At 41.2% G+C, this 25,375-nt stretch overlaps 1 protein-coding gene across 3 annotated transcripts; it reads right to left on the bottom strand.

Moving 5' to 3' along the window:
* Positions 1 to 713: 713 nt before the first annotated feature.
* Positions 714 to 25,229, bottom strand: LOC138947726 (cullin-1-like). 3 transcript variants are annotated; one of them, XR_011449773.1, is made up of 21 exons: positions 25,099 to 25,229; positions 22,517 to 22,839; positions 20,641 to 20,830; positions 20,105 to 20,272; positions 18,779 to 18,920; positions 18,113 to 18,276; positions 17,117 to 17,279; positions 16,579 to 16,709; positions 15,820 to 15,927; positions 14,361 to 14,467; positions 13,143 to 13,191; positions 12,163 to 12,294; positions 11,289 to 11,412; positions 10,749 to 10,825; positions 10,389 to 10,520; positions 9,404 to 9,496; positions 8,340 to 8,455; positions 7,872 to 7,977; positions 5,512 to 5,625; positions 3,172 to 3,630; positions 714 to 3,117 (listed from the first exon to the last, which is right to left on the bottom strand). XR_011449773.1 is itself a non-coding variant. In XM_070319266.1 (20 exons), the coding sequence occupies exons 2-20, from the start codon at positions 22,651 to 22,653 to the stop codon at positions 3,550 to 3,552; spliced, it is 2,334 nt and encodes a 777-aa protein (XP_070175367.1). In that variant the 5' UTR covers positions 22,654 to 22,839; positions 25,099 to 25,229; the 3' UTR covers positions 714 to 3,549. The 3 variants fall into 3 exon arrangements, 2 of the variants coding, with proteins under 2 accessions (XP_070175367.1, XP_070175368.1); XM_070319266.1 differs by having other exon boundaries at positions 714 to 3,630; XM_070319267.1 differs by having other exon boundaries at positions 714 to 3,630; positions 25,095 to 25,216.
* Between the last annotated feature and the right edge of the window lie 146 nt (positions 25,230 to 25,375).

The following is a 25,375-nucleotide window of genomic DNA, read 5'->3' as shown; positions in this document are numbered from 1 at the left end:
ATACACTTGCATGCACACCATTTATGCAGGTCTATCTTCTTCTTCTTCTTCGTTCATGGGCTTAGACTCCCATGTTCACTCATGTTTTAAGCACAAGTGGAGTTGTACGTGTATGACCGTTTTTACCCCGCCATTCAGGCAGCATACGCCGATTTCGGGGGAGGTATGCTGGGTATTTTCGTGTTTCTATAACCCACCGAACTCTGACATGGATTACAGGATCTTTTCCGTGCGCACTTGGTCTTGTGCTTGCGTGTACACACGAAGGGGGTTAAGTCACTAGCAGGTCTGCACATAAGTTGACCTGGGAGATCGGAAAAATCTCCACTCTGAACCCACCAGGCGGCAGCGACCGGGATTCGAACTCACGACCTCCCGATTAGGAGGCCGACGTCTTACCACCACCCCAATGCGCCCGTCATGCAGGTCAATCTTGAAAAGTGACACTTCAATAGAGCATGAATGATTATGAGAGGCTGAGTGAAAGAGATTGATTAGTGGTTGTGGTGCCTAGGCTGTGCAAGTACAACAACAAAATATCAGTGAACAAAAATGTGTTTTTTTGTGGATTTCTTTCTTAATGTGGGATTACATTCTTAGTGTGATGCATCAATATCCAAGTCATGCATCTAGTGGATATGATTTACAACTAAAAATGCTGCGTACAGGTGACACAAATGATACACAGTACATGGATAAAAAGACAACTCCACTTATTCCCCTTTGTCTTCATCTTTATTTTCTCTTTCACACACTATGTACATGTTGTTTTGATGAAAGATCATGTAAGTAGCGTGCTCAAATCTGAGGGTCAAAACAAAACCAGAAACGAAAATGTTTTCTTCCAAAGCAGCGAAAAGAAAAGAAAATAACAACACTCGCAACTTTATTTCCACAGACTCACATAAACTGTTAAAATCTGTATTCATCGTCATCTACTTAATCATAGCATTTAGTAAGTTTTTCACACAAACACATCCATGCCATACATACACAATTTTCAACTTTCATTACTCACATTAGAGCCAGGCAGTTTTCCCTATTGTCTTAGATTTCAAACTGAAAATGAATTGGTGCACACATCGACAAGGTATCTGAAAGCAAAAAGTACCCTCACATAGAATTCACAGCTGATGGTCATCCAGAAAAGCTGGATGCTAGTTCTTGTATTTCCTCTGTGTGTGATCGATGATCATCGATGCTACAGTAACGAACTGTTGGAAAGAAGAAAAGATGTTTATGATGCACTTGTGCAAACTATATCGTTTCATAACAATAAGGTCGTTGTGGCACTCCTTACAGTGCTGTAACTCCCACGTCAACAACCTTTCTGTGCTTAACACCCCCCTCCTCCAGTATCCCTGTCTTCCACTCAGCTTTTATTTTTTTCTTCCTCTCTTTTTTGTTAAGGGGTTCTTTTATTCCTTAGAATATGTTTTCAGCAAGATCCTGAACTGGGGGTGAGTGGAAAGTGCAAACCACAGTTTTTCCAGGTTTTGTAACTCGCCTTTTGTGCACACAAGGAAGTTACACATCAAAAAGGGTGAGTTCATACACTGCTACGAATACTGACCATTCCAAGTTAAACTCTGAAATGTGTTACTACTGACCAAGAGGCGGATCTTTTGTGATGTGTTCTTATTCCCTGACGTAACCCTCGACCTGCACCCACAGACAAGAGATCACGAAATTGTAAAAAAAAAAGCAGTCTGAAGGCATACCAAACATTTTTGAAAGAATGATGCAAAATCTTGCAATCCGGGGATCTCGAGAATGATCCCTGGAACTGTATCAAAATGTCAAAAATCTGCCAACTGACAGAAAAATCTCATGTCTGTGCCAGTACCTAATAAGAACACAAATAGAACCACTGTGATGCACATTCTTTGTCATTTTTTACAATAATTGCCAACAGAAAATTATAGGTGGGATAAAATTTGCTGTGAAACATCTCTCACATCCAAGCTTTGTGGTTATACATTCCAAGAAAGCACATGGCTGTTCAAGGTTTAGGGGAGCAATGTAGGAAATCAAAGAATCACAATGACTTCAACTTACAAACATCTCACACACTCTCGATTTCTTAATGTGTCACCCTCACACTTTCACTGCACTTCTCGTTGCAGAAAACCATGCACACTATTCATTCACACACATCTTACATGCATCCTAATCAAACACAGTTTGTGTTTTCTCAACACACACATACACACACTTGCTGTCTTCTCAAAATGTGTTTATTCAGATATCTTCTTTTTTTGTTTCGTTTGTTTGTGTTGTAGTCTCTCTCACTCTCAGCAAAATCATACAGATAAAACTTTTTTTTTTCTCAGGAAATAAATACACGCCAGGCATAATCTTGCTGTACAAAAACCATACATATTTACAGTCACGTGTTATGTTGTAGAAACCAATGCAACGACACCACTACATATACTCACTTTTTCTTGCAAGTTTTAGTTTTTATGTTGAAAACAGGAAACATTCAGACAAGAGAAAAAAAGGCCATCTTTGAATTGTTTGCATCATCAAGTCACCATGTATGAGAGATGCACGCACGGATGAGAGAAAAAAGCCAGACAAAAATTCTTACCATGCAACATCTAGCATAGTACAAGATGATCTGATGTGTTGCATGTGCTATGGAGTCATTTTCTTCAGAGACAGGCCTCATCAGCATGACAGTGAAGACAGAAAGCAACAGCCAAAACAAGATGACACGTCATCACACCTACTGAAGCACTAAATTCTCATTTTTCTACACCTTTACTTTCAACTTTTTGTTCAGTCTTCTTCTATTTCATTTTCTTTGTTCATGTTATAAACACTTCGTTCTTCTATTCCATTTCATTCTTCTTCAATTGACTTTCTTGTTCTACATTCTAAGCACATCTCAGCCTAAGAGCGGGGAATGACGGAACAACATAAGTTTCTGTCTAGAGACCAAGGTTACAGTCAAAAATTCACAACCAGCAATCAGCTTGTCATTCATTTCCTCAGACACACTTTCTCTTTCACAAGTTGCAACTTACATTCACATACAACATGCTACTCTTTTTCTGCCTCCAGCATTATAATGTGTATATCCTTACATACAACATGCTACTCTTTTTCTGCCTCCAGCATTATAATGTGTATATCCTTACATACAACATGCTACTCTTTTTCTGCCTCCAGCATTATAATGTTTATATCCTTACATACATGCGATTCTTTATCTTACTCCAGGAGAGACAGCAAGCATGTAAAGCAACTGACGCAATCAGACAACAGAAGACAGCAGATGTGGCAAGAAAGACGTTTCCTGGAGACCCCACAGCTTGCATTTTTTCTCTTTTTTTTTTTTACTTTCTCAGGATAACGGAACCCTGTCAATGACAAGACATGACAACACAAGTCCTGTAGTGTAGTTGGTTAGCTGGCAGTCATGTCGCTCTCAGCAAGCGTGGACAAGAGACGAAAAGTGAAGAAGTGGTAGTCAGTGGGTAGTGGTGGTTGCAGTAATGATGTTGCAGTACCGGTGATGATGATGAGGGAAGCGACGAGAGATCAGGCCAGGTAGCTGTAGGTGTCTTTTTGGCCATCCACTCGTTCTAAGTACTCTTTCTCTATCAGGATGTCGATGCATTTCTGAAAGCAGACAGACACACAGGTAAGCTTTCACCCCTAAACGACACAAGCAGATCTGGAAACCCCAATTTTGCACTGGGAGTATTCTCCCAAAAAATGTCAGGATGATAAAAACTGTCAAATGGCACTTTTCGCATTTTGTCCCAATCACCTACTCTGGGTACTACTGACAAGAATCCAAATGGCGCTAGTAACATGGTTATCCCTAAACTGGGATAATGGAGACTACCTGTCACATCTAGTACCGCAAGCTTCAGAATAATATTTCCGACACCAAAATCTCCTTCTACCAAACCTTGTATTCGGCAATATAATCTGTACTGTCTTTCCCAGACCTGGGAACCCCCGTTTTGCACTTTGAGTATTCTCAAACAAACTTGGTGTATTTTCAGAAAAATGAGCAGCGTTTGAACATCCATTGAATAAAACATGCCTCACGCGCATCCGTCACAGTTTACCTTAACCTATACATTTAAAACAAGAGGCGAAGCCTTCAAGGCTCACGTAAGAAATCGACAAACAGTAACACAAACTCAATCACTCCGTCACACACACACACACACACACACACAGTAAGCATAGGTGAAACTGTGCAAGAAAGCGAGACCCTGGATCTGCCAATTAGTCTCGGCCCGCTCACAATAACAATGACCGAGACTTTCAGTAATTCCTTTGCGTGACGTCTAACCCTCTTACGTCATAATGTGACGTCTTCAAATAGTTTCTATCACACACGTCAAACACTTTTGACCGAGACGTAATCTTCTTATGCGAGCTTTATCCATAGACTCGGAAATGTTAAAGTTTCTATCACACACACACGCACGCACGCACGCACGCACGCACGCACGCACGCACGCACAGACAGACAAAGTTTATCATCGCATAGGCTACACTTACGTGAGCCAACAAATGCTTTTTTCAATGTTTACTGACAAAAACTGTAATCATGCAAGAGCCAAAATACTGGATCGGCTTCGGGATGAAGAAAAGTATAGTCTTAATGGAAGGGCGCTGGTTCTGTGCGACGCTTAGTTTTCGAGATAGGTGTGACTGACGAAGAACAGGACGTCACATTCCAAATAAGCACGACTATGTTGCAGGTGGAAGCCGCTGAGATTGCATTTCTTCGGGAGGTTTCTGCAAAAATAGATATTACACGATTTGCGCGAAACAGTCGAGAAGCAGACGATCTCTGTTCGTCTCGTGATAACGTTATTTGGTGTGTCAGTGGTAAATGTAAATAGAAATGTGTAATACAGACAAAACAAACAAATAAACGTGTTTTTCTCGTGAAAATGTTGCATTGTGCGGGCGTTTGGGTGGCCACGTGATGTACACAAAGCAAAGTGCGGGACGGATTCTGCTCTGTGCTGTAACACTGGCAAGTTCAAAACACGAGAAAAGCGATTTCGTTATGCGGGCAGCCACGGGGGATGTATGTATTTTTCAAATGGTTGTAAAATAAGTCTTGTATTTATCACCATACTCAGGCCCTGTTCTTTTTTTCGTCACACCTAAAACCGTTATTTCTTGTGAGCGACGCAGCATTATCTAGGAATTGTTCTCGTCGTATTTTTTCCCCACTGACCGTACTGATCGTATTCTCGACAATCATGCATACAAAATACGACACAATCGTATGGGTTCCCAGGTCTGCTTTCCAAACTACTTCAATTGTTTTTCAAAGCTCAGCCAAAATAATTATGCTCACAACCTTCCTCATGAATATATCAGAGCAGTCACAACACACCAAAACATGTACGTTCTTCCTACTTTATGATCTTCATATTGAGTACTTTTTCAGAAATAGCCAGCCCACTAGCTTGCTAAACAAGTGTAAAAACTTCCATGACAATGGAAACGGTTCCTCTTGCCTACCTTGATGATGGGGACGCGAGGCTTGAAGCGTGCAGACAGCTGGTTGAGGACCTCCCCCAGGAGCTGCTGGTGCTTCAGCTGTTTCCGCATCTTCATGATACGTACAATGGCCGCCTGCACACACACAATTTACGTTGTAAAATCAGCAAACACATACAGTGGAACTCCCCGTTTAAGATCCCCCAAAATAAGACTTCCTCCCTTGTTTTTTCACATTTTTGTTTGTTTGTTTGTTTGCTTAACGCCCAGCCGACCACAAAGGGCCATATCAGGGCGGTGCTGCTTTGACATAATTATAACGTGCGCCACACACAAGACAGAAGTCGCAGCACAGGCTTCATGTCTCGCCCAGTCACATTATTCTGACACCGGACCAACCAGTCCTAGCACTAACCCCATAATGCCAGACGCCAGGCAGAGCAGCCACTAGATTGCCAATTTTAAAGTCTTAGGTATGACCCGGCCGGGGTTCGAACCCACGACCTCCCGATCACGGGGCGGACGCCTTACCACTACCGTGCCGGTACATTTTCTGTTCATATCCCCTGTAAATGTAGCTTCATTTAAAAACTCCCTCCTTTGTAAGACCTGATTTTATCAGATTTTTGGAGGTCTTAAAGGGGGGGTTCCACTGTACCTTTTCGTAGTTTTAATAAAAGGAAATCCAGAATTGAACTTGATTACTGCTTCAAAACAAGCTCAATATCTGATAGAGCAAAAATTAAAGAAGGCGTTAACGCCAAGAGGAGGTACAGTGGAACCCCTCTCTAGCGACCTTGAAAATGTTGACAAAAATCGGTCCTTATGGAGGGGGGTCCTTACAGAGGGAGGGGGCGGGGCCACAAAGAAAGTCACCTCAGATTTTCTTAAAAAAAGAAAACAGAGAAGTTTGAGTTGCTGACGACCGTTTCCTCAAGCAAACTGCTTCGATTTCATGTTTGACATTGTCGATGGTGTCCACCAGTTCTGGTGCATGTTTCAATGCAAAAAGAGTTAGTTTCTGAGCAAGCATTTCTTTACAGCAGTCCCTGCAATGATGAAGGCCCTCCGAGAAAGAGAGTGAAAAATCGGCCACCGTTCTCAGCAAGATACTCTTGTTTCCCTGCAGCCTTGACCAGTGAGTCGGTTACCTAATCTGTGAACCCTTCAGTTGTGTTGCTTTGTCAAAAGTTAGACACAGTCAACTAGTTTTGCTCTGAGTGAACAGTGCAGCTGGCCTCAATTAGCCGGTGACACCTCTCTGGCCACAGCACCAAACAGTACATGGCTGGGGGGAGAGAGAGAGAGAGAGAGAGAGAGGGGGGGGGGGTAGCTGGCTAAACTCAGTGGGGTGTCCGGTGTCACTGAAGTCAGCAGGAAGAGCATTGGAGAGAAATAGAGAGGTGTACTCTTCCAAACAATTTCCAAGGATCAGTTGTCAGGGCTTTGGGTAGTCAGTGAGGGAGAGTGAGAGCGGTTTGTGTACAGTCCGACTGAAGAGTGAAAAGTCACTGCCACAAGATCGGCATGCAGTCAATAAAGCCAGACAAGAAGAATGATTATGACATGCGGCTCTATCTGCTGGTTTTTTTTATTCAAACTGGTTTTCAACGCTTATTCTCACAAAGCATCTGCACACCTGCCTCTGTGCTGTGTTTGTGTGGCTGCTTTCGTATGATGTCAGTGCATGGTGAGTGCGTTCACTGCCTTGTCACCACTTCCCCACCTTTTTCAGAATGTTTTCTTGGAGGTGGATAATTCTTTGAATTTGCGATTTTCCAACATTAAGACTTTTTGCAATCGCGATGGCAGTTTCTCCCTTTTTGTGTCTGTTCACAACATTCACTCGATTTTCGAGAGTTAAATATTTTCTTTTCTTTGTAGACGCCATGTCGACCTCCACTGCTCTTCTGTCCAAAGACTGTCTATTCTGACTGAATTGAACGGTGTGTGTTGGTCACGTGAGTTTGTTTTCTCGATGATTGGTTTGTGATGTTTACTCAGCCCACCCAACCATCACACCTCTCAGCGGTGCCTTTTAGTGCCTTTGCTTACGCAAGACGGTTATAACTGTCAGTGATACGTTACGCTGACTGAGTCTTGGCTTTGTCTGACAAAGTCGTTACACAAGCTGTTAGGTCGGTCCTTAGACGTTAGAGCGGGGTGGTCGCTACACTGATGACAACTATATAAGGAAACACATCGGTTAAAAAAAAAAGGGTCATTGTGGCGGGGTAGTCCTTAGAGAGGGGGGTCGTTGTGAGGAGTTCCACTGTATTACTTTAAATGGAACAGCTTCATGGCTGTACGCACAGAAATATGTTGCTAAAAGTGAGACAATACTAATATTCAAATTGTCAAAGAGTGGTGTCATTCCTTACCTGTATGAGTAGCTTTCTGTCCTCCTCTATGTGTTTGTGTGTGGACTCCTGTTCCTGTTTCACCTCAGTCTTCATTGGCACGTTGATGTTCACCCTCAATTTCTTGCTGCAAAATACCAAATCACAAACATTAATAATATTGTATTGCTAAAAACGAAGTCTACTATAATATGTAAACTTGCGTATTCAATACACCATCAGGACATTTTAAGAATGACCACTGATCCTATTGTAATTGTATCAATTTTTTTCTTTCATTACTGCTTTTAGTATGATTCACAAACTTCAATTTTTTTCTTTTCACAAAATAAGGGGGAGTGCAGTCTGAGTCAGCTTCAGGCGTGAAGATGGGCAACTAATCAATCAACTTCCCAAACAACTTCTTGAAAAGTCATCCTGATGTATCCCTGCATCATAAATTAAAGCACAAACAGAGAGAAAGACAAATGAAAAGAACAGAAAACCCACTTTTTGTATCCAAAAAAGAGAGACATTTTGGAGGTGGCCTGCAGGTCGTCTTCACCGTCAGGGCACACCAGCAGTTTGGACTTGAGAAGGATCTGTAGCACTTGTGTCAGCATATCCTGCAAACATATTTATATATACATGCATGCAACGTTTCTCTTTCACCCGACTCCATATTTGTATAAAATCATTAACATCTGTTATGTCCCCATGTCTCTCTTGAATTATTTACTAACTCACCTCTTCTCTCTCATCTTCTATCTTGTCTCTAATTTTTTCATCTCCGCTCTTTCAAAGGTCTATCTCACTTACTTTAACCTTTTTGCTCCCCACCCCCCTCTCTCTTTGAAAAAAACACCTGTCTATTCCAACCCCCACCCACCCATCCGCCATACACACACATTTTTTCAAAGTCTGTTTCACTTATTCCTCTTACCACCATAGCCGTCTGAGGTTCACACTTGGCTAAGTCTGGAATTACAATGAACTCCTCCATATCTCTACCTTGCACTAACAAGCAGGAACTTGGAAGAAAGCTTCTGTTCTTTTGTTGAAAGACATATTTCTTTGAACACTGAACGCGAGTTCTTTTCTTTTGCTGAAAAAAATACTTCCTTCAAATATTTCTTGATGAATTTTCACCACCAATTACCTGAAACTAGTAGGGCGGGGATGTAGCTCAGTCGGTAGCGCGCTGGATTTGTATCCAGTTGGCCGCTGTCAGCGTGAGTTCGTCCCCACGTTCGGCGAGAGATTTATTTCTCAGAGTCAACTTTGTGTGCAGACTCTCCTCGGTGTCCGAACACCCCCCGTGTGTACACGCAAGCACAAGACCAAGTGCGCACGAAAAAGATCCTGTAATCCATGTCAGAGTTCGGTGGGTTATAGAAACACGAAAATACCCAGCATGCTTCCTCCGAAAGCGGCGTATGGCTGCCTAAATGGCGGGGTAAAAACGGTCATACACGTAAAAGCCGTGGGAGTTTCAGCCCATGAACGAACAAACAAACAAACAAACCTTAAACTAGTGCATTTTAATACCAATGTTTTGATTGCTGAAGACTTACCATTTTTAGTTGTGTGCCATCTGCTAGCTGTTGTACGCTCAGTGTGTCACAGTTGTTGAACATCAGTAGCACTGCCATTTGAAAGGTGGATGCCTGAAAATAAAAGCAAGTAAAGGTATAGATATCATAAAACATACTTTATTTAAGAGAACAGTTCCATAAACAGATTACAATGATTGCGAAATTGTCCACACACACGCACAATATGGAAAAAAGACTGAACACCATGTGTTGTGAAGTTTTTCAAAACATGATGCAAAATCCTGCAATCTGGCTGTAATTATCTCTGAAGCTTTGTTTATGCCAATGATATGCCAACTGGCCAGAAACAAATCTTATGCCTGTGTTTGCATAGTTTTCCTACGTTAGTTCAAGCTGCGTTGTAATTATCACCAATACGCCATACTGCACTTCTCATCAAGTACGAGAAGTTCTCAAGGGCACAGAAGGTAGACACCACATCTTAACACTTTCTACCCCACCTATGTTGACCAAGTTTTTTTTTAGCCGAGACCAGCTGTGCTGCAGCAGAATGGTCACTCAGAATGGTAGTAACTGTGTAGTAACTGTGTATCAACACGCTGGAATGCAGGCGTTAGGTGGACGTTACAGGAAGCGACTGAAGCTAACAGTCTGAGCGGATATATCCGTACCTGGTCAGATAGAGCCATATGAGCGAGTACGGATATATCCGTACCTGGGAGACAATGAGTTAATCGTCCAATTCAACACAGAATACTGATCTTATCGAGAAGAAGAAAATGAAAGTTAATTGTTCATGTCAATGCTTCTTATTTCCTCAGATGCCAGGAGACTGGTTTGGCATAACTCCCACTCACAGTTGTTGACTACATTCAGGGCACTTACTTCCCTTTATTTGGTAGCTCTTTGTGGGTATTGCACTGCCTCCCTTGGACATGATTTGTATGAAGTATAAGCCTCAGGCAAGTCTTAAGGAAGACTAGACTTTACAGCATCTACCTACCTGCAGTGTGTATCTGTTTTTGAAGCAGTGAGTGACGATCTCTCCCTTGGACATGTGATACAGCCAGTTCAGCTTGCGACCACTGTGACGACCGCTGTAGAAGGTGGTGAACCGCTGAAAACTCCGCTCCAACTGAAAGTAACAGAGAAGAATTCTGATCATGTTCGGAGTTCTAAAATGCAACATGAACAACAAATCAGAACTGGTAAGACTCTCATGTCCGAAAGGTGGACACTGCAGAAACACCCAATAAAGTAGTTTCAGCCATCAAAGCACATCAAGGAAAATGGCAAAACTAATAACAGTGTTGGGGTGAAACTTTGGGCGGGCCGTTAGAAGTTGGCAGAGAGTATGACTTACTTCCACTGGGAGTGTGAAACCGCAGGACTGCTGGAAGGGCCAGGAACCAGAACTCAACACCTGTATGCAGAAGTCAACTGAAACACAGGTAATGAAGGTAAAGTTGACCTGCGTTTTCTGAGCTTTCATTTACGCACACGCATACACACACACACACACCAAGACCAAAACACACATGTATGCACAAACAATGCACATTCTTCAGCTTCCCAGCTCCCATTCTAAAATATATGTTGAGTCTCAATTCTCTCTAGGCATCTTCCCAAATAACTCATGGTGTATTGTTTTCCTCTCAGTAAAACGTCCCGACTTTATTTAACTCAGCTCAATATTAAATTTTAAACATCTCATGCCAAGTTTCAAAGCAGCCAAAGTCAAAACAGAGATGCACTGTCAAATTTTTTTTTTACTCTACCAGTTTGGTTCTGTTTTTCCAGGAGAGTCTCAGCAAAGAGATGCTGCTAGCATGATACAGCTAGAGTCCAAAAGGGATCAGCCAAGTGTCGCAAACTACGAAAACTTTATCAAAATTTAACTTACTGTCCAGAGGCTCTCCTGCACTCTCCTGTAGATGTTTCCTGAACTGCTCGTTGAGGTCCTTGCTGACTCCAATGTCCTGGAACATCCTCTGCAGCTTGGACGTGTACTCAAACCCACAGGCTTGCTGCAAGCACAGGAAAAAAACGTCTTAATACATATGAAGACTTGCGCCACCTTTAACTTCTGGCACAGAGACGCATGTGTTGAATATCCAAGAAAAACAAAAACCTTTTCTTTTTTTTACTGTGCACAACCAGTGAAACCAATGCTTGCTGAAAAGGGAAATATAGCCCTCACCACGGGTGGCAATTTTATGAACATAAAAGATCAAGAAAAATCTGTTAGCGATAAGTAATGATCAAATGACTGTGGAATCAGTGGAAAGTGACACAAAATACTCTGTTTGGCATGTACTGTTAGCCTTGTATAACTACAGTGTTGTTCTCAGGCCTTGGTCTTTCGGTCATTGATGCATACTTTTTTTTTTATCTTGACACATTGTTCTGATTCCTGGCCGGTCAACCGTCCAATAGTTTTGACACGCACAAGGTCTTCTGATATAACAATATTTATGTCAGAAGGACATACGGACCTATACATACTTAATTATTTGTAATACCGATCACACTGACCTATTTTCTTCTGAGTTTTGGAAACAACATTGTAACTGAATTGCCTATCCTTTCTTATTGTGCCAATTCTGTGTTCATGCAATACAGGTTTGGACACTATTCACACTAATGGATCGAGGTGCTATAAAAAAAAAAAAACAATAAAAAAAACAAGACGATGACAGAACTGTACAAGGGACAAAAACAGCGCTTAAAAAAACCCCAAAAAACAAGGACCAAAGAGCAGATGTCTGTCGCCTAACCTTGAGTTTTGAGATCATGCTGGCCTCAGCATCATCGCTGGCAGACATGTGCTGCACCAGTCGCTTTGCCAGCATCTTGCTGTAGAACTTCTGGAACACGTCCTTGTCCTCGATGTACTTGAACACTATCATCTGCACACACACACGTTTCATCTCTCAGCGTTAAGCAGTCTTTCTGATAGGGAATACAGTGAGGAGATAATCACATCAAACAAGCCCCCCCAAAAAAGAATTTTTCAAATGTTAAAATGCTTTTCCCAGATGTATTGATTATATTCTTGTATCTGACAATCTTTATATTATCAGCAGGATTGCAAACCCAATATTTGCTTCACATTTTTTAGTGAGCCACACTGTCCCACAAACCCCTTTGATGACTAAAGCACAAGGTCCACAAGAGCAGCTTAAAATCAAGAGCATTAAAGGTCCTTGTCTACATTTTGATACCAAAATCGCCATTTGACCATTAAAATGCAGAGTCTATTATCTACAAATATCAACAATACACCCCCTTTCGATCAGGAAAGACGAAGCCAGTGTAGCCGTTTGAAAATTCATTGTAGTATTCCAGCGTAGTACTCATAGTAGGATATCCTTATTAGGAAAATGCCAAGCACAAAACTCTTCTCAAATCCCGTGCATTTCGTGCGTTTAAAAAAAAGCGTGGACAGCGCTCCAGTGTCAAACTGTTGCTGCACTTGTTTGGGCGTGGCTATAAGCATAGTGACATGAATTTGATTGGTCAGTATTTTTAGGCAAAGCACATGTTCTCAGCAAACAGAAAACAAAATATTGGAAGCGTGAGTCACGCTACCCAAAAATAAAATCTTTTTTTTACATATATTTTTTTTTCTATAACTTTTTTCCCCATGGTTCATTCATCATCTGACATAACTTTTTAGCGAAATCTAACCATAAGATTATTCAAAAAAAGCAAAAATGTAGATGACCACCTTTAACATAACACACAAATCACATACCACTTGATTTAAGGTGTCTTCAAGTTCCGCTTCCTCAGGATTTTTGGAGCTGAAATAAAAGAGGGAATAATTTAAATACAGGCAAATCCAGCTAACTCACAAACGGTTAAGTCAAAAATTCGCTTAGCACACAAAGAAATTCTGGTCCGGAATTATCCCTCTTTATCTATGTGTACAAAGTACCCTGAGCTCGAAATGGGATTTCTCTTTCGTAAGTCGAAAGACGGATAGCACACAACAGAAAGTCAGTCCCAAAGACAAAATTTACTCTATATTTACTACAGCAACTCGAAACACGAAACTTGGCGTCTCACACTAGCGCATTGTGTAACCTTATTCCCTTCTTCTCTACACGGACGCCACACCGACTGGTCAGTCGGCACGCAATAAAGTATGAAGTGAAGTTAGGAGGGGGCGAGGAGTAAGGAGAGGCGAGTGGTACTCACAGTGTGTGTTCACGGGTGAACCACGTGGTTACTATACGGAAGCAGAAGAATTCAAATTGTGGGTTGCCTCTCATTCAGTCTTTGTTCAGTCTTGTGTGCTCTGTGTGTGCGGCCAGATCAAAGGCATTGGGTGGCCTTGTTTACAGACACGACCTTCTTCCCAGGGGTCAATGACCCAGTTTTTGCCATGAGAGGTGGTTCCCCTGTCATATCTGAGAGAGGAAACACTTCCTGCATGGGGGTCAGTGACCGGTCAGTGACCGAGTTTAACAGAGTGGAAATCTGTGTGTGGGCCAGATCAAAGGCAGGGCAGTACCTAGTAGCTGAAACATGCATTATCACAAGTTGTTTGACTGGTACTCAAGCGGTCTCTTTGATTTTTTTCGTAGTTCACGGTACTATGACCAAGTCGAAATTTCGGATAGGACACAATAACAATTCGGTCCCTTCAATTTCGTCTTATCCGGATTTGCCTGTAACTATAAAGCAAGTACAATTATTTACAAAAATTCCCAAGAATTAAAACAACTCTTGCACACAGTCACTAAACCAAGCAAAGTCAGAGAGAACCAAACTTTTTACCAAACCATAAACTTCAAAAGAACAAGAGGGTGGAAGTCGTTAGTCATTCCAATGCTTGTTATTCTCAGGAGCCAGGTGACTGGTTTTGGATAACTCTCACTTACTCTTCTTATCTTTGTTTTGAGTGCTTACGTCCCATTGTTTCTTTGACCAAATTGTGCAGCTTTCAATCAAAACAGCCTGGTATTACCTCTTTTTGAGCAGGAGATCACAGTATCGAGCCAACAGCTCAGGAGACTTGCTGGTGTTGTTGACAAGTTTGGTCACAGCGTTGTTGTTGATGAACCGACCGCAGGCCTGCAGACAACACAACCACAGTTAAAAAAAAGTCATGTCTTAATAGTACAACACATTTTGTAAATTAAAAACATTGTTTCACCTTGCTATGACTGGCCACTCCCCCCAAAACAGAAAGAGATAAATAAGCTTACCTCTTTTTGTCTCTGTCACACACACAACACACACTCACGAACACCAATCTGTTAAAACAATCAGCAATGACACCACAAGTCAATCACAGACAATGACTTTCTGTCACAAGGCCAAAAGTCCACCCTCGAAAATTAAAGCAGCACACACACCAGGGTTCCTGCAGGGCAGAGCTGATACAATTCAATGAGTTTTCAAGGACATTTCCAGGACCAAATAAATGCTTTTCAAGGACATGATTTTCCCCAAATTAATGCAAAGCACCAAGCTTACCTTCAGTTTTTCAAGTCTGCAAACTATTAGTCATTCCGTAGTTGTTTCCCTAGCCAACTTCTGGGAAGGGAAGCAACTACGGGTGACTAGTAATAGTTAGTTTGTCTGCTTTCGTTTTCACTCGATCTTTTATTTTCCCAAAATGTGTGTACTGTATTTGACGAAAAAAAAGGGGGTTGCATTTTTTTTAAGTAAGACAAGCTGCTGACGAAATGTATAGGCAACAATTTGGAAAAATCAAGTACTTTTCAATGACTATTTAACAAAACTATTTTCAAGCACTTTTCAAGGCCTGGAAAAGGTTTTCCAATTTTCAAGTTTTCCAGGGTTCAAGTACTCTGTACGAACCCTGCAGCAGGGTTCCTGCAGGGCAGAGCTGATACAATTCAATGAGTTTTCAAGGACATTTTCAGGACCAAATAAATGCTTTTCAAGGACATGATTTTCCCCAAATTAATGCAAAGCACCAAGCTTACCTTCAGTTTGTTCAAGTCTGCAAACTATTAGTCATTTCGTAGTTGTTTCCCTTGCCAACTTTCGGGAAGGGAAGCAACTACGGGTGACTAGTAATAGTTAGTTCGTCTGCTTTCGTTTTCACTCGATCTTTTATTCTCCCAAAATGTGTGTACTGTATTTGACGAAAAAAAAGGGGGTTGCATTTTTTTTTTTAAATAAGACAAGCTGCTGACGAAATGTATAGGCAACAATTTGGAAAAATCAAGTACTTTTCAATGACTATTTAACAAAACTCTATTTTCAAGCACTTTTCAAGGCCTGGAAAAGGTTTTCCAATTTTCAAGGAGTTTTCCAGGGTTCAAGGACTCTGTACGAACCCTGACACACACACCAAATTAGTTCAAACAATCAGCAATGACAGCACATGTCAAACACACTTTCTGCAAAAATACCCAAAGTCCCCTCATGAAAATGTCAGCTGTGCTTCCTACCTTGTCGAGAGCAGCGACAAAACCGGCATCATTGACGAAGGCGGTGATAACTAAGGCGTTGTACTTCTTGTGCACATCCAGTATTGTCTGTACGTACACCTTGGGGTCCTGCACACACACAGTTTCAACCATTTTCACCACACTATAAATGGAAAATTTCAGTAGTAAATTTTTATTTGATTAATATACTTACCCAATTCTCATAGTTAATACCCTCCCATCCATCCCCGCTAAGGGTTTTTGAGAAGTCTCGAATGATTATTCCGGATGCCGGCGCTCACGTGGTGCGCGGTGGGTTGTGGGTAACCAGGTGGACAGGGCATAGCAATGGCTATGGCGTCTGTTGTTAGCTTGGGTACCACCCTTGCAAGGGCAGGTAATTTGAGTAGTTTTTCGACATCTAGCATGTGAGATTGAAATCAATGCATTTATGAGAATTGGAGTAAGAATACGTAATTTAATGCACAGCTAACATTTAGTGTGCAAACCAATAATAAGTTTACTGACGATGAATAAAATGTGTAAAAAACAACAACAGAACAAACAAAAAACACCAGTCAATTTGCCAAACTTGGCAAACCAATCAAAATAAATAAAAACGCTTTAAAGGTCAGATAGCTAAACCAAAATATCCATGAAACCTTTCAAAAATCCTATTGTGATTTGGGATATCCAGAAAAACTGTGAATGCTGATAAAAATATCATCTTTCCTTGACCAAAAAAGACTATTCTCGTATCAATGAAAGAAAAAGACTCACATTGAGGGCAGCCTCCCCACAGCGTTCTATAGCGGCCTGACCCTGTGTGAATATATGTGTCTCTAGCAAGGTCTTCAGCTCTCCCAGGCCGTCCACAATCCGTGACACCAGCATGTACATCCGCCCCAGGTCTGGAACATACACAACGTTCATGATGCATCTGCATTGCATAATGTGTGAATAATGGCATTTCCGTTCCATGCGTATTGCAGAAGTACTTATACATTTATTTGCCACAAATGTAAGTGTGCAGAACTGTTTTCTCTTACACGAGAAACCCCTTGATCCTTTGCACAGCTATAGGCAATCACAAGACAGGGATGTCGCCTGGCATCAGCAATAAGTGAAACGCATAAACTTTTTTCAAATCATACAAAACTGTTTGGCAGGATAGCCGAACTTTTTCGTAGCCGGGGAAGAGTGACAACAAGGACTTTCTAAACTTTCAGCAAACTGCTGAAACTTTTGCAGCCATTTTGGCATATTTGATGAAAAAAATAATTTAAAGCAATGGCTGCAAAACGACAGGAACACCCACCATCATTTTTGTCTGTGTCCAGCAGGTTCTGGAACTCGAAGTGGAAGATCTCCAGGTGTTTCTCTATCAAGACACGCTCGCACACCTTGGCTAGACTGTCCTGTGTGCTCTCATGTAGGTACGTCTGCACTCTCTTCTGCTCCTCCTTCAGCCTCATCTCAGCCTGCCACAAAGCAAGTTAGACTGAGAATGTTTTCATGCACAGCGCTGAGTTTACTTTGAAATGTAATATATGAAACACAATGAGGGAAGGAGGCAAACCTTGAATTGACAGTTTGAAAAGTGAATGAAAGAGAAAGGATTTTGGTAATGGAGTTCAATAGTGTTGGTAAATAAAGACAGATAAAGCACAAGCCAGGCTTTCATTCCATACCAGAGATGTTTTACCAATTACTAACAGACTACAATCACACATGCCTATGGGACGGGGATGTAGCTCAGTTGGAAGCGCGCTGGATTTGTATCCAGTTGGCCGCTGTCAGCGTGAGTTCGTAATCCATGTCAGAGTTCGGTGGGTTATAGAAACACGAAAATACCCAGCATGCTTCCTCCGAAAACGGCGTATGGCTGCCTAAATGGCGAGGTAAAAAACGGTCATACACGTAAAATTCCACTCGTGCAAAAAACATGAGTGTACGTGGGAGTTTCAGCCCACGAACGCAGAAGAAGAAGAAGAAGACACATGCCTACCAAACCCACAAATTGTCACAGTAATGAGTAAATAACACGAACAGACAGACATGAGAAACATTACCTAGAAAAAAGAGCACCTTCAAAATCATGGTGTTGCTAAATTCACAAATTCTGTAACTCATTAGTAGTAATGAGTGTCTTCTCAAAACAAAAAAACATGACTCATCACTCCATCCTACTTTCTTTTCTTTATTTGGTGTTTAACGTCGTTTTCAACCGTACTCCATCCTACTGAGCAAACAAATTTCTCTACTCTCCGTCACTTCAATTGTAAGTATACCCCTTCTCTCCAATAATTCTCACCTTCTTCATGTACTCTGTGACTGGGTTCTGGCGCAGGAACTCTGTGCTTTCCCGTGTGTAGTAACGCTCCGTGTCGTCCAGGAAGGGGGTCTCGAAGTGGTCTTTGTACACGCCTAGAGTGGGGCCCTTGGCATTGGGGTCATCCTCGTTCAGGCCAAGCTCCACTGCACAGGCAACAATTTATTTGTTAGCAAACATCGGTCAAATTTGTCTTTGATTAATAAAAGAAAAAAGAAGAAGAACACAGACTGACCTGAGAAATCTTTTCATTGGAACACTTAAACCATAAGGACATTGTTTCTGTGCTTCGCAGATGGTGTTTTGCATTATTATCAACAAATGTCCTGGTTTTCTGTACAACAGTACAAGTTCAGCAAGGTGAAGTTAATCAGGATATCCCTGTTTTCCTTTCCCTGCAGACTTTTATCAAAAAGGAAATGTCTCCCAAAACCAAAACTGATTACAAATACTGTGTGAGGAATAAAAATGATGGCATGTTAGGACTAAATTATGCACCAATGTGTAATAAACAGTAAATTCACTGAAGTACACTTGAGCTTGAAATGTACTGCTCACCAATAAGCCCATACTTGGTTTGAACAAACAACTAAGCCCAAAAAGACTTGACCAACAAGGTAATGCCCACCAAAGGCAGCGGACACTCACCATAGCAGTTGATGACGCCACTGACCAGACGAGTGTTGATGGTCTCCCCGTTGCGTTCCTTCTCTATCAGCTTCAGCACAGCGTTGGTCACCTGCTTGTTGAGCGGCCTGAACAGACACTCTCGCCATGTGGTCAGAGCAAGCTGCAATAAGAAAAGTCACCAATTAGTCAACCCAAACATCGGCAGGCCTCACCAAAAGTAGGACAGTAAGCACACTCTTCAAGACAACAATGTCTGTGCACTTGAAAACCGGAATGCAGAAATATTGTCTGGCAAGACAAGTTTTGTATCAAATGGTAAAGCCAAAAACATAAGTTTTAAATCATAACTTTCTTTCTTTATTTGGTGTTTAACGTCGTTTTCAACCACGAAGGTTATATCGCGACGGGGAAAGGGGGGAGATGGGATAGAGCCACTTGTCAATTGTTTCTTGTTCACAAAAGCACTAATCAAAAATTTGCTCCAGGGGCTTGCAACGTTGTATAATATATTACCATACTGGGAGAATGCAAGTTTCCAGTACAAAGGACTTAACATTTCTTACATACTCTGATACTGCTTGACTAAAATCTTTACAAAAATTGACTATATTCTATACAAGAAACACTTAACAAGGGTAAAAGGAGAAACAGAATCCGTTAGTCGCCTCTTTCGACATGCTGGGGAGCATCGGGTAAATTCTTTCTCATCCCAATCAATATGGGACTCCCCCTAACCCGCGGGGGGTTAAATCATAACTAATCATGACTAAATTAAATCCAAAATACTTTTTTGTTCCTTTTTATAATTATTCATTCATTCGCTTGGAACTTTCCAAACAAACGGCCGAACATTCCATCCAGCTAAATTCTTGTTAAGTACTCATTGTTTGTCTGTGCACTGTAAAGACCGTTGGGTCGATATATTTGTGACTGTAACGTATTGTTTTGTCCATAACAAACAACTTACCTTTCTTGTTTTGTTTTTTTATTCACGACTAAATTAGCATGAGTTTGCATAAAAATGCTCATGCCCAGAGTTAAGCCTTTGGACTATGGTAATGTTTTCCCTCACAAAAATGTGCCAGTGGTGGTCCGCGGCCCTAAAGTCAAATTTCCAAAAGATGGAATGATAATTAATGATGTGTGAACTCTTGACAGTGTGTTCTAGACTGAGGTACACCAGGCGAAAGTGGTTGCCATCCTACTGGGAGAGAACAAACCGCAAGGTCTGACTCGTTAAAATCACAACACATCTTAATTCCAACCAATTCAACACTGCGGCTTGCTCCCAGTCCCACTCGGTTGGTCACTTTCTCGTGCACCTTGGCCCTGGTTAGCACTCACAGAGTAGATGTAGTAAATGCCCTTGGTTCCCTCGTCACACTCGCGTCGCACCCAGTGCCTGTTGAGGTAGGCACAGATACCGTCCAGCACCTTGGAGGAGAACTGATAGTCTTCCCACTGCCGTGTGTAGAACTGCAGAACCTGTTCGTCCAGCAAGTCTTGTCCGTCCTGCAACAACAGAGGGAGCAGTGCTAATGCTGTGCTTCAATGTCATATTGTGTGGTGCCATACTGTTCTATCATCTCATGCTAATATTAATGCGCAGTGCAAAAGTTAAAACGAAAAGTACATCATCTGTAGTTTGCACACCTGCATGCATCTGGTTGGACATTTCTGTCATCATTAGTAAAACTGTTAACTCTTACTGCAAAACTGTTCAAGAACAATTTTGGTTGGCATTGTCATCATAAACAAACATGTTATGTTTTGGGGCCTTATTTAATTTCCAAACCGAACATTCCCAGAATAGTGTAATATAGATTACTACTGTGCTAGATTTAAGACCGAAAGCAAGACGTTTGACAACTGATATTCACCTTCAAGAGATTGATGAGGTAGGTCTTCAGAAACTCTTTCATGCGCTTGTAGAGCTCATGGCCCACGAACTGAGCGCCCCCGGTGGCCTGACGCTGCTTGTTGCGCGCCCCCGCCCGTTGCATGGACTGGCCCGTCATCCCTGCCCCCTGTCCTTGGCCGTGAACACTGGTGCAGTAGTTGTATACATGGCTACAGGGGTTAAGGAAAAACAGCAAAAATACACATCGCTCTCTCAGCAGCTAGACTTGTTCTCAAAGCCAGGAAGTCTGATCACGTTAAACCACTCCTCCGCACCCTCCACTGGTTGCCTATTCAAGCTCGCATTGACTACAAACTCTGTACCCTGTGTCATAGTTTTTTCTCTCAGACTGCTCCTGTCTATCTATCAGATATGTTGAATGTATACATTCCCTCAAGACAGCTTCGCTCTTCCAGCGATTCTCGGATGCTTCGCATTCCTCATGTCAGAACTAAAGCCTTCGGCCACAGGTCCTTCTCCTATGCAGCCCCTAAAATATGGAACTCTCTCCCATATGACATCCGCCACATTGACTCAACCCCTTCTTTCAAAGCAGCTTTAAAGACCCATCTTTTCAAAATCTATTTAGATCCCTGATCCGCTTTTTCAATACCCTGTACTATCGCTTCACGCTTGTGTTTGTGTGTGTGGGTGTGATCGACTGCGCTGTGTGTGCGTGTGTGTGTGTGCGTGTGCTATGACTATGATATAGTGATTTAACATATTATTTTTCTTACTATGTACTTAGCTTTAACTTGTGTGAGTGTGTGTTTTTCTTTGGATGTTGTTGTTTGTATAATTAATGCATTATGGCATCTACACTACTGTATGAACTAGGATACTATTTATTGTAAACATGTATTGCATTGTTCAGTTTGATGTAAAGCGCGGAGAGCGTGGGTTAACCCCATGGTTCGCGCTATATAAGCTTGCCACTATTATTATTATTATTATTTGTTAACGATACTCAGTTCATCTTGGAAGACAACGGAAAAGAAAAATGTGAACTTATTCCAAAGTATATATATTATTCTGTTCAAAATTTAATTCAATTTCAAGCGCTAATTTTTCAAAAAAGACAGATACTTTGTGGTGAGACATTTGGCTTAGCTCTTTGATATCAACTATTATCATGTGCAGAAGTCATGAATAACACTAACACTGTAACAGTGTCCAAATATCCCTTGAGTACGTCAATCAGCCCCCAGGACAAGACTCCAAGCATTACTAGAAGCTCTTGAGATGAACTAAATGAACCTTCCTTTTTCCTTTCGACTTGGCACCGAAGTGTGGTGGATAGTGCGACCGCGAGGCATCATGCCTGGATGAGCTGACTTCAATTTAAAGTCAGTTGATTACCTTTACCCAATCCCCCTGATCCTCCGATCTTCCTTTCTTTTTCCCCTATCCGTTTCTTATTTATTTCCAACGTTCTTCATGAGGTTTATGAAAGATCAAAGATAGCCACAACAAAGTCAGACAGGCCATAGAACTAGAAGTTCATCTTTCATGCAAGACTGGGCTGCAAGTCATATGTGTCTTTAAAGTTTATCCCCTAAAATTAATGCTTTCCTGTTTGCAACAGATAGTCACCCCCAGCAGATTTTGCTCAATATTTAAACGGGTATTAAATGAAAATAACTTGGGATATCCTATCATTGTAAATGTCAAAGTCACTACATCGTTGAGGACTACTCCCAGTCCAAAGCACAACCATATAATAATTAATATATATATACTTATTTACAAAGAAGGCAGTGTTTTACTTTTAACACTGCATGTCTCAGTAATGGAATAGTAATATCCTTTTATAGTTTAATCTTAAACTGTGTAAAAGAAGGCATCAACAAGGATACGTGTAAAGCTCCATGTAACGCTGTCTAGTCATGCTCTGTCGTCTGTAGACGCTGCGAATGCCCGATTTGAGGTCATCCCATATCTGGTCCAGCTCGATCTGCTTTAGACCGTGAGGGTTTTGTCCACCGCGACTCATGGTGGTGGTTCTGGTCAGCTCTCCTCCCACTGGACAAATGCTATGCGAAGGAGAAAATCAAAGTCTGAAAGGCTTCCTCCTCCGAAATGTCTAGTGTAGTAAAACCTCAAGATGTTGACCTAGGAGGGGTCAGTTGCTTGCCTGTCACTGCACCATTGTTGTTTACTGTCAGTGTCAATTCCAGTTCTGGAAGTGGAAACAAGGACAAAGAGTGATAGTTCAGATACATTTATTACCAATTCAGTGCCCCATATGGCTTTTTGACCAATCAGGACGGATTCTGGGTGACCCTCTAAATGTTATAACGTTCAGGCAGGGACCCTTTTTGTTTATCAAGCTAAAAATAAACAAGACAAAGTAAAAATTTAAATCAGCAATATCAGTGTGATTTATTCTAAAGAATGACACTTCAAATGCTGTCAGATAATACTCTCTTTATCTAAAAAAATACCGAAAAGCGAGTTTTGTCGGTGGGTGCTTTACGGAACAGCGAGTCACCGCCCATCCTATGAGTGTGCAATGCCGACCCGCTCACTTAAAATCTAAATTATCAAAGTTCGGAAAAACCAAGTGAAATTGGGTCACTCGCTTTTCGTCAAATGTATCTTTACGTCTTTTCCCATCCGTCTGGAGTCGGTTCTAAATCTGTCGCTCTCTGTTCAACAAGAAAAAGCGAAGCAACCGAAACGCATGTTCAACATGGTTTGTTGTGTGTCAAAGGCATTTGACCTGTGAATATTCATCACGTAAGGTGTGTTACTCTGATTGGCTGACCCAGGTCACGAGAATTCTTTGACTGACAGGCATAATCAGGTAGGAGCGCTCCAGTTCCCATTGTGGCTGTTCTGTCTAATTCGCGGGGTCGCTTCGAAATTTCTTTTGGTCGAATTAAACGGTAATAAAACCGTATTTCTAATAATATGCTGAATGTTAGCAAATGATAACAGACATGTCTCACAAACAATATCAGCATTCGCCTAAAAGGCTCATGCTTGATATCTTTTTTCTCGACATGTCTGTTAGGCCAAAAAAAATAATAGGTGTGGTTACGGTAACATAGCCAAAAAAAATAGGGTAGGAAGGTAGGCAATCACTTTTTTTTTTTTAACTTTTTTTTCTAATGTGTACAAATTAAACCTACTTGACAGGGAAATAAGTGTGCGACACGGGCGCTTTCGCTTTCATTGCGTTTTTTGCAGTCTTTTTTATTTTTTTTTTAACTTTTTTTGACAAATGTAATAAAAAGTTATGGGGTCGGCCCCTAAAAAATAGGGCAGGTCGGGTTACCGTAACCACACCTATTTTTTTTTTAGGCCTTATCATTTGCTAACAGTCAGCATATTAGAAATAACTGATTATGTCAGGTCAACATCTGAAGCTGTGAAGGTAAGCATTAATTGGAAGAATAATGTAGCACACTGAGATACAACTGATGCTCTTTTCCCTTTGATCTCCATGAGTAGTATTTACCCGAATGGCTAATATTATTAATATTACTCAAAATGTTATTATATATATATAAATTTACAATTATAGTAACAGGAAATCACAAAACTTAGAAACTACAAGTACAACTACAAGACCGCTAATACCAATAGAGTATCTTCACTAATAATCGAAGCTTTGTACACTGCATAGTGCATACATTAAGTTAGTAATAACAGTGTCCTAATTTTGAACAACACTGTACAGACGCATGAGCTTTCTCAATGACAATACTTTCATTTTGTTTTACAATACATAAATCATAAAATGTGTCCAATATATGACAGAAGAAAAGACTGCGTACATTTACAATATCGACCACTCAGTTGGCCAAGGGAAGCATGTGCATGGTCTGTGCTAGAGAGCTTTCAGTTTTTGTCTCTGTCTAGCACTTAGACTACCTCCTGCAAATTGTAATATTAATAGATCTGCACACTTGACCAGTAGACTGATAGTGATACTAGTGATAATTAATATCTATTACTGTATTAGTATTACTAATGATGACACATCACATTATTACCAGCAGTTATTACTTCTTTACAAGGTAATTTACCATTACGTGCTTTATCCGTCGACGGTATAAGTCTGTCAAATTCTAATGATTAAATCATTTAAACTGAATTGTCATGCTAATCAAAGAGCGAACGACCACGAGCCAGAAAAAACCACAAAAGCATTGACAAAGAATTGGCACCAGCTGCAGGAGACATTCCCCCAACAGCACATTCAGCCTTCACGTGCATATGAACGAAGACCTGAGACAATAACTTACTACAAATCAAGATTTCACAACACACAAGCTCGAAGCTCCTCACACTCTTTGAAAGTGCACTGGCTGCTCAGAACACAATATGGCGGTCATGGAAGAATTTCTGAAAGGAAATAGGGTGTAACAGGCTATTTCATCAAACTTGCACGCAGTTATCACGCATTTAATAGTAAAAGGAACTCACAAACCTTGTAGACATAAATTTCCTTCAGTTTGATAATCCTTAAGGCAAGGACAACGCTTAAATTGTGACGTGTTATCGCAACCAGAGTGAAAAAGGCCAATTGCCTCGGTTGTCTGCCTTGATCACACAGGCGGCTCTGTCAGAAGGAAGTAATCGAAAATAGTACGATTTGGGGTTTGCAGAATTGTCTCAGAATAAACCAGCGTGAACGCTTAAAATGACTTACTGAACTAAAATTTTAAAAATGATGTAACTAAAGTCATAAATATAAGAACATTGCA

The sequence above is a fragment of the Littorina saxatilis genome, linkage group LG14, assembly GCF_037325665.1.
Source record: "Littorina saxatilis isolate snail1 linkage group LG14, US_GU_Lsax_2.0, whole genome shotgun sequence".
In the NCBI taxonomy this organism is placed as follows: domain Eukaryota; kingdom Metazoa; phylum Mollusca; class Gastropoda; order Littorinimorpha; family Littorinidae; genus Littorina; species Littorina saxatilis.
This window is presented reverse-complemented; position numbering and strand designations above follow the sequence as displayed.

Excerpts from the sequence above, each read along its gene's own strand:
- LOC138947726 (XM_070319266.1), bottom strand. The coding sequence starts at position 22,653 with ATGAGTCGCGGTGGACAAAACCCTCACGGTCTAAAGCAGATCGAGCTG. Across the intron at positions 16,710-17,116 it reads GGACACAGACAAAAATGATG|ACCTGGGGCGGATGTACATG; the intron begins GTGGGTGTTCCT and ends TGTATGTTCCAG. Across the intron at positions 11,413-12,162 it reads GCATGATCTCAAAACTCAAG|CAAGCCTGTGGGTTTGAGTA; the intron begins GTTAGGCGACAG and ends CTGTGCTTGCAG.